At 34.7% G+C, this 16190-nt stretch overlaps 2 protein-coding genes across 7 annotated transcripts in view; both read right to left on the bottom strand.

Annotated features, from left to right (window-relative positions):
• LOC106061840 (dystrobrevin beta-like) overlaps window positions 1-8603 on the bottom strand; it is a 161790-nt gene extending 153187 nt beyond the window's left edge. For both annotated transcript variants that reach the window (XM_056028843.1, XM_056028844.1), the window contains exon 1: window positions 5271-8603. The gene's annotated coding sequence lies outside the window, so the exon portion shown is untranslated. The remainder of the gene's footprint in view (window positions 1-5270) is intronic.
• Window positions 8604-8735: 132 nt separating this feature from the next.
• The window catches only part of LOC106065713 (nuclear pore complex protein Nup153-like), a 28390-nt gene continuing 20935 nt past the window's right edge, over window positions 8736-16190 (bottom strand). For 2 of the 5 annotated variants that reach the window (XM_056028840.1, XM_056028841.1), the window contains exons 23-26: window positions 15762-15965; window positions 15567-15658; window positions 15326-15405; window positions 8736-11070 (exon numbers count right to left, since the gene is read on the bottom strand). In XM_056028840.1, coding sequence (XP_055884815.1) covers window positions 11019-11070; window positions 15326-15405; window positions 15567-15658; window positions 15762-15965 — 428 coding nt within the window. In that variant the 3' untranslated portion in view covers window positions 8736-11018. The remainder of the gene's footprint in view (window positions 11071-15325; window positions 15406-15566; window positions 15659-15761; window positions 15966-16190) is intronic. The other 3 variants (XR_008777862.1, XR_008777864.1, XR_008777863.1) reach the window with 3 other exon arrangements.

The raw sequence follows: 16190 nt of genomic DNA, 5'->3' as shown, positions 1-16190 counted from the left end.
AGACTTCTCTGTAGAAATATTTGGTTAGACTTCTCTGTAGAGATATTTGGTTAGACTTCTCTGTAGAGATATTTGGTTAGACTTCTCTGTAGAGATATTTGGTTAGACTTCTCTGTAGAGATATAAGTTAGACTTCTCTGTAGAGATATTTGGTTAGACTTCTCTGTAGAAATATTTGGTTAGACTTCTCTGTAGAGATATAAGTTAGACTTCTCTGTAGAGATATTTGGTTAGACTTCTCTGTAGAGATATAAGTTAGACTTCTCTGTAGAGATATTTTGTTAGACTTCTCTGTAGAGATATAAGTTAGACTTCTCTGTAGAGATATAATTTAGACTTCTCTGTAGAGATATTTGGTTAGACTTCTCTGTAGAAATATTTAGTTAGACTTCTCTGTAGAAATATTAAGTTAGACTTCTCTGTAGAGATATTTGGTTAGACTTCTCTGTAGAGATATTTGGTTAGACTTCTCTTCAGTTCCTTTTAATTGATCCATTTAAAACAAAAACAAAACCAAACTTCATGTCAGTGTTGAGTAGTTCAGGTAGATGCGGCACACAAACACAAACCCAGCAAGAGTCAAAAGAAGGAATAAATATTTTTTTTAAAAGAAGGAAAATAACAAAAAAATTGAAAAGAAATTTTAAAAAATGCTCTATTTTTGTTTTAATATTCCATTAGATTGTATTTTGTCTCCCCGTGGAACTAACGTCTGCTCCTCTTACTCCGGTTGGAATTGATTAAATATACGCTTTTGGTTAAGAACAAATTGGTTTACGAGCAAAATTATCAATAAAATTAGTTTGCGAACAATGATGTCAAGCGTCACCCGAGCTGGCACCAAGCCTCACACGCATGGAACCAAGTCTCGTGGAAACTGAGGCCTGTACCAGAGACATATTTTGGTGGTTTTGAACAAGAAATTGTTGAAGAAATAATTTCCATTGGACAAAGCATGGGGTTAGAGGTCAACACTGAAGACCACAGACCACAGTACGGAGAGAGGAGTTAGAGCACCTCCATCAGGAACAAGGGTAAGAGCGAGGGTAAGGAGGAGACTGTTCAGTCAGTAAACAAATCTGTGCCAATTGGGAGGGGGGGGGGGGATTGCAGGCACTTATGGACAAAATTCTTCCTTTAATACTATACTTTAATACTAGGACTCTTTACACTGATAACATTATGCACTACTATAGGAACTAGGACTCTTTACACTGATAAAATTATGCACTACTATAGGAACTAGGACTCTTTACACTGATAACATTATGTCCTACTATAGGAACAAGGACTCTTTACACTGATAACATTATGTCCTACTATAGGAACAAGGACTCTTTACACTGATAACATTATGTCCTACTATAGGGACTAGGACTCTTTACACTGATAACATTATGTCCTACTATAGGAAAAGGACTCTTTACACTGATAACATTATGTCCTACTATAGGAACAAGGACTCTTTACACTGATAACATTATGTCCTACTATAGGGACTAGGACTCTTTACACTGATAACATTATGTCCTACTATAGGAAAAGGACTCTTTACACTGATAACATTATGTCCTACTACCGAACAGCCTTCCAATGAAGTCACGAAACAAAAGACTCTGGATATTTTTTTTTCTTCCATCTGCAAAAGGATAGAAATGGGAAGTCACTCCAGAAAGTCAGCTGGCTGTTGTTATGATCATTATGGAAGGGGGTTCCCCGCAAAGTAGTGACTCCTACCCCTCCTGCCCACACCTCATCTACTGTACGCCATCAAATCGCACTCAACAGACTGATGTTCTTATGCTATAATTATTCTGTTTTTTTAATTGCATCGTCTATTTGCTGATAATTCTTAAATTTATTCACTTGTGTTCAGCATGTGAAAGATATAATGAATTTTTGTTACCATGGGAAAAAACACGGACTGGGAACCGATTATTTTTATTTCCTGCTTCTCTATACGAAAATTAGTTTAGGAACAAAATCGTTTTCGATCAACTTCCAGGAATGGATTGTGGTGGCAAACAAAAGCATTACTATATATATATTCACCTCCCTCTTCCCAGAGTTTTTTTTTTTTTCAATGAGGCCCTCAATAGGTTGTCCACCCCTGTTCTAAGGGAAGTAAGTGTACACGTAGAGGGCTTATACTTGTTTTCAAAATACACGAAGAATTCTAAGTCTAATTGTATAAATAAGTAGCTTCTGTAAGTGTTGGGATTTAGATCACATCCGATTAATTTCTGTGAGCTAAAAACAAAAGTAGATGTAAATATAAGAGAGAGAGAGAGAGATGGAGAGGGGGGTGTATTTCAATGCCAAGACTGCATTGAGTTTTTTTCAAAGGTTACTTAATTTACTATTCCAAACTCTATAGGCCAAGGCAAACCTTCGCGGCAATTTGAAAGTTGTGCAGAATACAAGATAGGACCTGTTTATAAGTCAGAACTTGAGATAATCAAATTTTATTAATTCTATTATGGGTTACATATTTATAATGGCATTACTGGTTCTAGAATAACCTGAACGGTTTCCCTTGATTTCGTCACTTGCTTCCAACTTAGATTCGTGTACTGTGTTTACAGCCTAACAATCCATTTGTATCCAGATCTAGAGGTAGAGACTACTTGTTGACTTTAATATACTGGTAGTAACGATCCGGAGGATTTCCAGCTACCCGTCGCCTCAGCGTGGCCCTCCGGTGGAAACATCCAGAGGTGGATCTGGACAGGCTAAGAACGAGTAGCGAACCAGGCCATCTAGCAGGTCTCCCTGGGTGAGCTTTTGTTTTTTTTATCTCACTCGGGGTGGGGATGGAACAAGTAACCTGCAACCCAGTCCAAAAAGTCCGCCACGCCGTTCCACAAAGGGGGCCGTCATCAGTGACCCGTTGGCTGGAGTGGCGGCCCTTGCACGGAACAGTGGCGGTTACAGTATAGGAATATGAGACAAGCTCCCCGCAGTTAGCGCTGTTACCGGCCACTTATAGCGAGTGGGCCAGGACCGGTTACGGCGCGCTGTGTACACGGCACGGCCCGGTTTTACCAGTCAGTCAACCAATATGGCCGCCTACCGTTGGGTGCCCTCAGACAGGACAGGGGTGAAGAACCCCATGTCCAGGCCTGGTGGTTGGATAAAAGCCTTTCTAACCATCAACGGGATAATGGCGCCTCCGGCGCCGATTCCCTACTGGACTTCATCGAAGGTAGTAACGATAGAATCCAGTACAAGTCTCAGTAAATAAGTACTCTTACACTATTATGACTATCATCACAACTTTGGCTGGTGTGTCGCAAGCAAGACATTCAGACATTCAACAATGAGGTCATTCTGGTCATAATTCCACTACACACGCACACCAAATTAACGATATATTATATCATTGTATAACGATATGTTTTATATAGCGACATAAATCATTAGAATGTTTACATTATGACTTGCTATACTAAATCTTGAAACACTGTACGTGACTTGGAGGACAAGTCCTTAATATCTTATCTTATAGGCCTACATCGCAGACGTTCCTCCTTAACAGAAGATAATTACGTCCCTCGAGTGAGTATCCATGTGTCAATCTTGTCGTGCGTGGTGTAATTAGAGACGTAAACTCTGTTAAGTCATTGGTTTTCTTGGGAAGGGGGAGTACTAGGGGGAATATGTTGTAATATAGTACATTGTTGTGTGTGATCATTGTATATTTCTGCCTATTTTATTAGGTTACGTTTCTATGTTTTAATTATGGTTTAGTGTTCTATGTATTAATAGTTACGTTATTTTGTAGTCCTCCGTCCGGAAGTGTCTCATGTTTATCTAGTCAAATATGAATATGCCTAGGCATTAATTGATAGTCGTAAGGCTGTTTAAATAATTAAGTGTTGATTTTATTTAATAATGGCATTTAATCTAGCAATACATTTTTAAACCTGATATATTCTATAATTGACTTTTCTGCCGATTTGTTTAAAAAAATTTGACTTATCAGCATGTGCAAGTGATGCTTATGAATTTCAGACTATAAGTAGATAAATAAACCAATGCCTTATAAAAATTGAAGATAAACCAATGTCTAGTTAAAATTGAAGATAAACCAATGTCTTATTAAAATTGAAGATAAACCAATGCCTTATAAAAATTGAAGATAAATAAACCAATGTCTTATAAAAATTGAAGATAAACCAATGTTTTATAAAAATTGAAGATAAACCAATGTTTTATAAAAATTGAAGATAAACCAATGTTTTATAAAAATTGAAGATAAACCAATGTTTTATAAAAATTGAAAATAAACCAATGTTTTATAAAAATTGAAGATAAACCAATGCCTAATAAAAATTGAAGATAAACCAATACCTTATAAAAATTGAAGATAAATAAACCAATGTCTTATAAAATTTGAAGATAAATAAACCAATGCCTTATAAAAATTGAAGATAAATAAACCAATGCCTTATAAAAATTGAAGATAAATAAACCAATGCCTTATAAAAATTGAAGATAAATAAACCAATGCCTTATAAAAATTGAAGATAAATAAACCAATGCCTTATAAAAATTGAAGATAAATAAACCAATGCCTTATAAAAATTGAAGATAAATAAACCAATGTCTTATAAAAATTGAAGATAAATAAACCAATGTCTTATAAAAATTGAAGATAAATAAACCAATGTCTTATAAAAATTGAAGATAAATAAACCAATGCCTTATAAAAATTGAAGATAAATAAACCAATGTCTTATAAAAATTGAAGATAAATAAACCAATGTTTTATAAAAATTGAAGATAAATAAACCAATGTTCTATAAAAATTGAAGATAAATAAACCAATGTTCTATAAAAATTGAAGATAAATAAACCAATGTTTTATAAAAATTGAAGATAAATAAACCAATGTTTTATAAAAATTGAAGATAAATAAACCAATGTTCTATAAAAATTGAAGATAAATAAACCAATGTTTTATAAAAATTGAAGATAAATAAACCAATGTTCTATAAAAATTGAAGATAAATAAACCAATGTCTTATAAAAATTGAAGATAAATAAACCAATGTTCTATAAAAATTGAAGATAAATAAACCAATGTCTTATCTATAAATAGAAGATAAATAAACCAATGTTCTATAAAAATTGAAGATAAATAAACAAATGTCTTTTAAAAATTGAAGATAAATAAACCAATGCCTTATCTATAAATATATGTCTTACACCTGGCAGCATTAAAAAATTATGACAGGAACGCCGGTTGACATGACCTGATTACTCACCGTAAGTCGTTAATCCCTCTCGGCAGACGACCAGAGCGTGCTCACACCACAACACAGGAACGTAATTCTACCTACTCACGAGCTGAACACGCGCCAAACAATTCCACAGAAGAAGAAGAATAACCTAGGGTCTTGTCCAGGGGGACGTTCCTGCATTATCCTAAGGAATTAGGCACTGCCAACCCCCCGGCGACATTACTGACACGACAACACTGTGACACTACCAGTCTGGCTTCTTCGTCAGGCGGGGGAGGGGAGAGAAGCCTGTTCTGTTCTAACGCGTGACTCACCCGTGTCTCGTGGCCAAACAAAATGAGGGGGGGGGGGGCAGTAAACACTTACACCTTCACGTGAAACTCAGAGAAATACGCGCGCGCTGTCATGGACGCTCGCGCAGAACATGTTATTTCGTGGTTTGGAATGTAGCGAGAGAAGGGGCTCAGGCATGGATAGGAGCGAGAGGGGAAGGAGAGCTTTGTGGCTTGTACTTCAAATGCCTGTAAAAAAAAAAAAAAATGCCTGTTATGAAAGATAAACAAGCTCGATTTTATCCAGTCGGTCAAATCATTCTAGTAAAAGCGTGCCGGTCTAAGGATTTGGGTTCGAAATAGAAATCCACGTTTTAAAGGTGGTCTTAACAGGAGGGCCAGGTGCCAATATTTCCAAATGCTGTAGTATCGACACCGATAATGCCAGGCACAGAGAAACTGCTATCACTCAGATCGATATTCAAAATGGAGGCTGGCGTGGTAAGCCCCAAAATAACCACTTACCCCTCCCGCCCCCTTTTTTTTTTGTGTTGAGCCCTTCACTCCATGAGTTGGCTTGTTAAAAACTGCGACTTGTGGAGCCGGGTAGAAGGAGGAAATAACTCCAGAGAGTTCTGTGAGAGAGGGTTGCAGCCTGTTCGATGCCGCCACACAGATGTATTGATTTTCGCTGTCGCCGCACTCTTCGGTTCCACAAACAATTTGCTGCTACACAGACAAGAAAGGGAAGAGGCCAGTGTATCACGTACTGTGATTATGTAAAAGAACAGATCCAAGAACGTCTTCGTGCTATTATCTTTGCGAGACGTAGGTTTGAATAGAACGCCTACACATAATTATATACAGTCGTCTTTGTGGAGTAGACCCCAAGATCTAGGTAACAATGATGAACATCGACAAAACATGGACCTTGCGCTAGAGAAAACAGTTCTAAAAATGGAATGATAATTCCTACTATAATTAGTATAATACTATAAGATGCGATTTTCTTCATGGGTTTTGGGTAGTGTTTCCCAAACTTTTTCCTCAACGGAACAATTCACACAATCTGAGTATCTAGCGGGAAACTTCACACAATCTGAGTATCTAGCGGGAAACTTCACACAATCTGAGTATCTAGCGGCAAAACTTCACACAATCTGAGTATCTAGCGGGAAACTTCACACAATCTGAGTATCTAGCGGGAAACTTCACACAATCTGAGTATCTAGCGGGAAACTTCACACAATCTTGAGTATCTAGCGGGAAACTTCACACAATCTGAATATTTAGCGAAACACTTTGCTTCAATTTATTTTTAGAGAGGTTCATTCGCGTGGTGGTCTCCTAGTTAATTAGTCCAGGAGTTCGTGGACCACCTAGTCAGGCCTCACGGAACACAGTTTGGGAAACACTGGTTCAGGGAAAAGTTGCACGAAAACACAAGAGCGCTACGTGGTGTGAATGTTGGGATAATACGAGTGCGTGTTGAATAAACAAGTAAAATATACAAATTATACTTTAAAAAAAAAAATAAAACAAAAGCTTGTATAATGGAAAGAACTGCACATTTACAGACATGCCTTATCCGAGAAAGGGAATTGGTACCAGACAGACAAACGGTGTGAGTTGATTTAAGTTCTGTAAAAAATAAAGGATATCTAGTCGACATCACATATATATGTGTGTGTGTGAGATCGACATATTAGAATTGATGTGTATTCAGGTAATGGAGATACCGGTATTCACAAATATCATGAAAGTTGTGACAGTATTTGTAATGAACGCAAATGTGGGTTCGATCCCCCCAAAAAATGACAAAGAAAACAGCCCAGCGACTCTTTTTTTCTATACAAACTCAACAGTTTTAAATTAAACAAGAAGATCCTTGAGACATTTTACGGCGCGACTGTACAAAATCTGCTAACATACGGAATAAGTTGTTGGCAAGGCAACGCCTCATCTAAACTGTTGCAACGTCTAGAAAACATCATTAAAAAAGCATCAAAAATTACACTCACAACATTACCACATTTAAAGGAACTTTTTGAACAAACGTGCCTAAGAAAAATCGAAAAAATCTTGGAAGACAACGGCCACCCGCTCCATCAGAACTATGTCAGGTCGTCGCGAAGTGGGCGACTGCTGTCAATCAAAACAAGAACGGAGCGGTACAAAAACTCGTTCGTACCTCACTCGGTCAGACTCTATCACCGCCACTCATTGATCAGGGAACATGAAAAGCACCAAGATACCTGTGTGTAGTCGCTGAATGAACTCTTTATGTTGTCTGTTGTATTTATGTGTATTTTTCTGTTGTGTTGTCTTTATATGAGAAACGAGTCCTTGTAATCACAACAAATTTCCGTAAGGATCAATAAAGCAGTCTTATCTTATTATATTATTTAAGAATTGATTTTTTAAAAAAAAGTTTCTATAACGTTTAATAAGTATAAGAGTTATTTGCTTATAGTTCAGAGATCTAACAAGACCCGTAAGGAGCCTCTCTCTCTCTCTCGGTGTTCTTGTGCCAGACTAGAAATGTGTAGGCGTGTCCAATATGATTTGACGTGCTGATGGTGTTCCTGTCTGAGGAGTTGTCTATTTTTAAACCCTAACTATGTTATCCAGCTGCCCCGTGGCAACATCTGATGCAAACAAAGCCTTATCCGCCAATGATTTGTTTTCCCTTGTCTGCGCATGTTATTCTTAGTTGTTAGTATCTTCGTGAGATCTCCATTTGCCTCTTTTATTGGTCATCTGCTGCTTTATACAATGCGCCTAAGTTGCTTCTAGGATCACCCGTTAGTGTCACACTTTAAGATTGCCCAAAATGTGTCTCTACACTTTCAGCTGCCTAAACATTATGGATTAATGTACATCAGACTTTTCTATCTCAAGGAAGCTTGGAACATTGAAAACAGACAATACCATTTTTTGTATGTGTGTCTTATTACCTTAGCCATCTCCTGCTGGAATGGTACTACTCTACTAAAGCATCCTTTACAATCACAGCTTGAACAACTTGTTCATGAAAGATGCCTTTCCAAAACTCTATTCCACTTGCAATCAATGAGTGCAATTCAAAAAGCCCTAGTTGTGTGTGAATGTTGTTCGTGTTTGCATCTTAGTTTTATATAGGGTGGACAGCTTCCATTTGTTCCTACCACTACAAAGTATTGCCATCTCTTCTTTAGCAAGACACTAACAAATACACTTAAAGAATTCCTTTATTTGGTCACTCCATCCAGACATTCACATTGTGCACACACATTCACAATAGCCTTTAAGTCATAAGAAATATTTGTTTTCACACAATCAATGGCAAATAAAAGTTTCATGCTATCAATTGTTTACAAAACATAGGACCACTGTCAACAATAGAGTCAATTGTAGAACTCTGCTCAAGGTGGATAGGGTTAGTAGTCAAGTTCATCAATAAATGCTGTTGAAACAAGTCTCACAGAGGGGAAACAATAAGTGAATTAAAGGGCAAGTCATGTTTTTGAACATCAACATTGATAAGAAAATGGACTTCAGTTAAGTGCCTTGCATTTTTTTTTAACAAGATGATAAGTCTTATTTTCTAGGGAAACCAAATGAAAATGTGGGTGCAGATATTCAAATCAAAAATTCTATTTTAATTCTATTACAAATGTTAGTTTATGACAATGAACAATACTGGTACCAGCACATTCTTAACAAAAATCTAAGGCTGAAGCAGGTATGTAACAGGATTACACAAATAGTAGTTTTGTTCTTAGTTCAGTCTCTGGAGCTAAACCTAAGGTATGTGTCTAGTTCTTAGTTCAGTCTCTGGAGCTACACCTATGGTATGTGTGTCTAGTTCTTAGTTCAGTCTCTGGAGCTACACCTATGGTATGTGTGTCTAGTTCTTAGTTCAGTCTCTGGAGCTACACCTATGGTATGTGTGTCTAGTTCTTAGTTCAGTCTCTGGAGCTAAACCTAAGGTATGTGTCTAGTTCTTAGTTCAGTCTCTGGAGCTACACCTAAGGTATGTGTCTTGTTCTTAGTTCAGTCTCTGGAGCTACACCTATGGTATGTGTGTCTAGTTCTTAGTTCAGTCTCTGGAGCTAAACCTAAGGTATGTGTCTAGTTCTTAGTTCAGTCTCTGGAGCTACACCTATGGTATGTGTGTCTAGTTCTTAGTTCAGTCTCTGGAGCTAAACCTAAGGTATGTGTCTTGTTCTTAGTTCAGTCTCTGGAGCTACACCTATGGTATGTGTGTCTAGTTCTTAGTTCAGTCTCTGGAGCTACACCTATGGTATGTGTGTCTTGTTCTTAGTTCAGTCTCTGGAGCTAAACCTAAGGTATGTGTCTAGTTCTTAGTTCAGTCTCTGGAGCTAAACCTAAGGTATGTGTCTTGTTCTTAGTTCAGTCTCTGGAGATACACCTATGGTATGTGTGTCTTGTTCTTAGTTCAGTCTCTAGAGCTATGTGTGTCTTGTTCCTATCTCTGGAGCTACTGCTATGATACAGTCTTGTTCTTAAGTCTCTGAGAAAGGGAAAGGGAGGTGCACTGGTCATCATGACAGCCCTAGCATATAAAGAAAAAAAAAAGGTGTAGTGTACAAAGTTTCAAGAACATGAAAACATCAGAACCAAGAACATCACTACAGTTTCTACTGAAAGACATTATTTTTGTGTCCAGGAATTATTACATAGCATCCAAAAAATATATAACAATAACTTTCAATAAAACTTAAAGAAAAAAAAAAGATCTAATATAAAAACAAAGGCAGAGTCAAAAACAGAACACCTAATTAAAATGTTAAACCTAGTGTTCCTTCAGTAGTTTCATTGGTAAGATAAACCAAGTTTAAATCATGGCTCTAGAAAGGTGGTGGGAAGGGTCATGGGGAATGAAGGAGCAGCACTAACATTATCAACAAGTCAATGCTGAACACATCACATTGACACTAACAGTTGTACACTGTAGTTCAATCAACACTACAAATGCAATAGCATGAGAGCAAAGAGACAATGTACATATGAAAATCTTCAAGCTCTTTCTTTATCAAGTCATTTTAGTTGAACAAGTGGGACAGTGCCCTAAAATACAAAAATATACACTTGAACATTATTTACATTCCATAGCTAACTAAATTTGTACATTGTACTTACAGTAATTTACAGGAAACTTCAACAAGAATACAACTTATTTATAGATTATGTTGAACCAGTACTATAACAAAAAAAGTATAATACTATTTGCCATAGTTTGTAGTGGAACTATTTTATATTAAAATTAAATAGAAAAAAAAACATAGAATAAAACTTGTAAAAATATCCTCAACAATGAAACTAAACTGTTCAAAATATTTCAAGCAACAAAACATAGTGGATAATCCTCCAGGACTGATGAAACTTGCTATATGTTTATTCAGAAAGTGATTTCACCTACATACACATTTTTTGTTTTATTTTATATATCTATCTATGTCTAGAAATGAGTCTACTCAATAACATTTCAACGTGATCATTTCTTTTTTCGTCTCATAGCTTTAATTTTTGGTCTATCTCCTCCAGTCCTGATGAAAAAAAGAAAAAAAAAAACATTAACAATTTGGGATCACATTGCTTTAACAAGTACTAAAACAAAAAGGCAATTCCATCTTTTTGAAGCTGTTAATGTTTTTTTTAAAAGCAATTACTTTTACCCCCCCCCCCAATAACCTTGTTAAGCACATGTACAAATCTACTCAAGTATTTAAAATTCTAGTTTGGTGATACAGCTCCAGACTTTGAAACATAAAAAGACAGTCTAAACTGATTTCTAGATAAGACTGTGCAAAATGTTCCTGAACATTGATATTTAAATTTTAAAATCATTATTTACATTATATATATTTTTAAAAATTATTTGTCAAACCCCAGAGTTTTTCCTGTGTGGCCCATTGGCTAGTAATTTCTTTTCCTTTAGATATACCAGACATGCCTACCCCCATGACCCAGAAAGTTTAAAATGTGGAATTTCAGGCTCCAATGTGAGACATAAATGCTTTTACGTTCAGCAGCCATATTGCGCACAATAAATAAAACTTCAAATGAAATTGCTAGTTAGCTTCTAATACATTAGATGTAAATAGTATAATTAAAACTAGAAAGGCATTTAATTAAAGAATCATAATTATATCCTGTGCTAGAAATCTATAGCTTGATCTAAATGTATATATGATGTCAAGAGGCCAGAACAAGACTCTGACCCCCAAACCCTCTTATAGAAACTATACAGAGAATAGCCTGATCACAGATCAGTTCATCTTAGATGTAGGATTACTAATCTGAACCCTCCAACATGAAAAATGAGAACGATGAAGAAGAAGACTAGCCTAATAGTCATTATAGATCTAAGATCTATATAATGCAGAATTAGAATCTAGATTTCCTTACTAGAACAGATTTATAAATGATTCTTGTCTAGATGTAAAATATGTTGAAAATTATAGAATCTATTATAGAACTAACCCCTAAAGACTAATCTTTAGATATTCTAAATTACTAATGGCAATGCTACTATCAGATCTATTTCTAGATCTACTTAATTGTCTAGTACTCTAGATGCAGTCTGTAGATCTAGCTCTAGAAGAAGAATTTAGAGTCTACTATACTAAGTCTATTTTTTATCTCAAGTAATCAAGATTACTCCAGATCTAGAAGTAAGACTAGAATTTGATGATTCTAATAAATTTAGTATTCAATAATGTCATAATAATTCATGTCTGTAGCTTAGATATCTTGTGAATCTAGATTTGAATTCTATATCTAATCTAGATATATAGTAAACACTAGATCTTGAGTCTAGATGCATTGTCAGGAAAGAAATTATTTGAATTGAGCATTAGGCTCATTAGCGCTTACTAGGTTCTAACACTAATTTAGATCTAGAGTTTAGACTAACTCTGGACTAGATCTAGGTCTTGTCTAAATCTAAATCTATGACACACTGGGTCTGGGAGGAGACAAAATGTAAATAATGGAAAAATTTAAATAAACACATTTTATTTTGCATTCAGTATTTTCATTTCGCACTATTAATAAATAATGAAAATAAGCTTTGTGGGATGGTTTTTCAAATGCAGGATGGTAAGCATGTCTAATATACATAAACTGTTGAATTACTAGCAAAATGGTTAGAGACGTTTTTGAGATCTGTGTCTAGAGTTCAGATTTAGTGATGGGAACAGACTTAGCAAATTTTTAGAAAATTATGTAAATCACGGCAATCCAAAAATTATATTGAATATTGATCATGGAATGATTTATTGTACACAAACACACAAAATGATTACAAGGAACAGGTATTGTGACATCTCTTTCAGACAACTATAAGAAGTGGCATGTTTTAAAAAAAACATTTTTAAAATGCTTGTCTTCTTAAAATCCTTAATGGAAAATGTTTTGATTTATTTATTTTTGGTTGGATTAATATTGGAACAATTTCTTTTTCTGGAAATAGTGGTTTTAACAAAATTTCAGGAAAATTCCCATCACTGCAAGTTCCAACTTTTTGTTGATTCCCATGAAAAATGTGCAAGCTGATAAGAGGAAAGATGTCAAAATTAGAATTTTTTTTTGGTTACATTTGTAACAAAACTGGAAAGAAAATTTAGTTTAATTTAAAAACTATCACTGACATTATTTATTTTGACTTTTTTTTTTTCCCATTGACTTTCCAATGCAAACTTAAAAATTACTTCCATAGTTTGTAAAGTATATTACAGAATTTTTACCACATAAATATGCTTAGCAACCTTCATAGTAAATTAATTACATAGTAAGATCTTCATATCACAGACTTAGCATTGAACCTTTTCATACTAAGCCAATTATTGCACTTCCTATTCAACTGTGTATGTATAAGGAAAATTAAAAGAATGGGAGGAGTGTGAGGAAGTATATGAGTGTTTCTCCAGTACTGTTGACAAACAGGTATTGGCTCACTAAAAAGTCTATAACTCAAAAACTTCTTATTAAAATGTCACAATTTTCTTTTCATTTCACTTAGAAATGGTTTATCTATAAATTGTGATATTTTGAGCTTGAAAGGTGCATTTTGGAATTTTAAAATTGTAGAAAATGTGTGAAATAGTGCACAAAATGGCATCTTTTGATGTAACATGGAATACCAGGCTTAGGTTGAAGAAATATTCTACTAAAAGCAAAGATTATTCAACAGACATTTTTGTTGAAATAGGTTAACAATATAATGTTATTGTATTATCTATATCTTTTTATTTTATATTTACTTTGGTATTACTTAGATGTCGCTGTAAAAAATGTGTCATAAGTGCATCACATGGTGTCCCACTAAACTTGACATTTTAAACCTTTATCATTTGTAAACAAAGTAAAGGATTCTGCTCCCAATTGTGTCTCTGTTACTAAAAGCATCTATGATTAATTTACACAGTGTAATTTTTCTTTAAAACTGTACAAATTTATATAATTTTAGTAAAATAGCTCTTGGTGTCCCAGGTGAAGCACCTCAAACGCTCTTAACAAAAAGAACAATATTTTTTTAAACAAAGTTATTAATGAGATGGGAATTACTTAATGGTATCTCTGATACTGCTTAGTACACAATAAGCTCCATTTTCTTGGGAAAAGGCTACATAGTAATTAACAGGAGACATTAATAGACATGGTGTCCCACATTTTTTCATTGTAGCACCCGAAACGCCTCATGTTGAATGATACCAGAAAATCTCAGAGATCTAGATATAAGTAGTTTTCTCACCAAAGTTTTGAATTATAATGAGAATTAAGCTTATTATTCTCAAGTTTGATCTAAAATACATAGAATACTATTTTTTAATCTAAGTTAATGTAAACCTTATTGTTTTATCATTGTCTGTGGTGCTTCACGGGACACTAAACACGTCTTGATCTAGATAAAGGTCTTGAGTAGATTTAAATCTACTCTATATTTCAATTTATATTTAAATATAGTTTTGGATCTTGTTCTTGATGCATTGAAAGTCATAAAGCTGCTTTAGTCTATGATTAGGTCATGTTTGAGGCAGTTATGTCTAATATTTTTTTAAATGATTATTGTACACACACACACACAAAGGTCTAGTACATTCATTTGTGGTTATAGAATACTATTTTGTGAATCATTGATAAAAGAATAATTGGTAATGTATTTACAGACTAAAAAAATTGTATTTCAGCATGTATTAACAAAAAAAACTATATATTTTATATTGGTGTCCCGTTGTAGCACCCGCAACATTTTGTGATATAATAGTTATGTTATAATAAATGCTTGAATTATTGTTGAGATATTGCAGCAAATAATAGCCTATATATTTAGCTACAATGCAAGTATAGCATAAATTCTATTTTCTTATAAAAAATCTTATTTAAAAAACTTTTACCAGTAGTGTTACAGGTGCTACGGTGTCCCATTTTTTTTAATTGAACGCAAACATTACGTAAGTATTCAAAAACTTCAATTTCTCTATCTAGCTGCTTAATACAATAGAAACATTCAAATCATGATAAGAAAGCAAAAAAATTATGAGTTAGTTGTACTTTAATCATCAATGGTGTCCCGGTGATGCACCTGAAATGCAATATTGGGTACCCCTTTTGCCAGCACTGCTGAGGAAATGTATGTATTCCAATTTATTTTCTATTGATAAATTCTTAAAGTACAATGGATGAGGAAAAGAAAACACTTAAAATGAAACCAAAAACTTTCATTTTAATTTTTGACCTAATGTGACACTTTTTGATACCAGTACTGCAGAAACACTCATATAGAGAACTTTCACTTACCCAATATTAAATGATTGACTTGGAGCATTAGGTGCACCAGCACCAAACACAAATGGTGTGCTAGAAGATTGAGGTTCAGTCTAAGACAGAAAATGCATTGGCTTAATAGCATTCAATTGAAATTATGACCATCAAAATGTTGCCTACATTTGTATCAATGAATAGAGCACATGTATTTATTTCTGCCTAACCAACACAAATGAAAGCACTATAAATGAAGTAAAGCTGTTTCTAAACTTACAGGTTTAGCACCAAATACAAAAGGAGCCCCTGTCTGTTGACTTGTGCCTCCAAAATTAAAGGATGCAGGTGTTGGGATGGGAAATGGAGCTGCTGTAAAAGTGAAAATTGGGTCAATACTTGGAAGAGCTTGATAATGTAAATGACATAGTAAGAGCCTTGATATATCCTAAATAAAAAGTGCTATCAATAATACCTTTGACCTCAGATTTGGAACTGTCATTTGAAGCTGAAGCTGTGAAAGAAAAAACATTTGATGCTCCGGTTGAAAACTGAAATCCTTGGGAGGAGTTATTGATTTGTGAGGGCTGAGCCCCAGGTGTTGATCCAAACATGAAGCCTCCAGATGGAGTGCCCGAGTTAATACTTGCACTGTTCCCAAAAGGTGAACCTTTAGAGGCTAAACAAAAATTTCTTAAAGCATTACTTCTGACAATTTTTAGGAGAATTTTTAAGACTTTTCAATTTTAGGAGATCTTAGGATATAATTACAATTATAGTGCTGTTTTGAATAGATAAATGAGATGGGGCAGAACTTGTGTTCAAAAGCAAACTTCACTTAAAGGATTTCTTCACACCAAGGTTTGATGAAATAGTTTTAATTCGTATGAAATAAACTTCATGA

Source organism: Biomphalaria glabrata, chromosome 5 (assembly GCF_947242115.1).
Source record: "Biomphalaria glabrata chromosome 5, xgBioGlab47.1, whole genome shotgun sequence".
Lineage (NCBI taxonomy): Eukaryota > Metazoa > Mollusca > Gastropoda > Planorbidae > Biomphalaria > Biomphalaria glabrata.
Note: the sequence above shows the minus strand (reverse complement) of the source record. Positions and strands in the feature narration are given on the sequence as shown.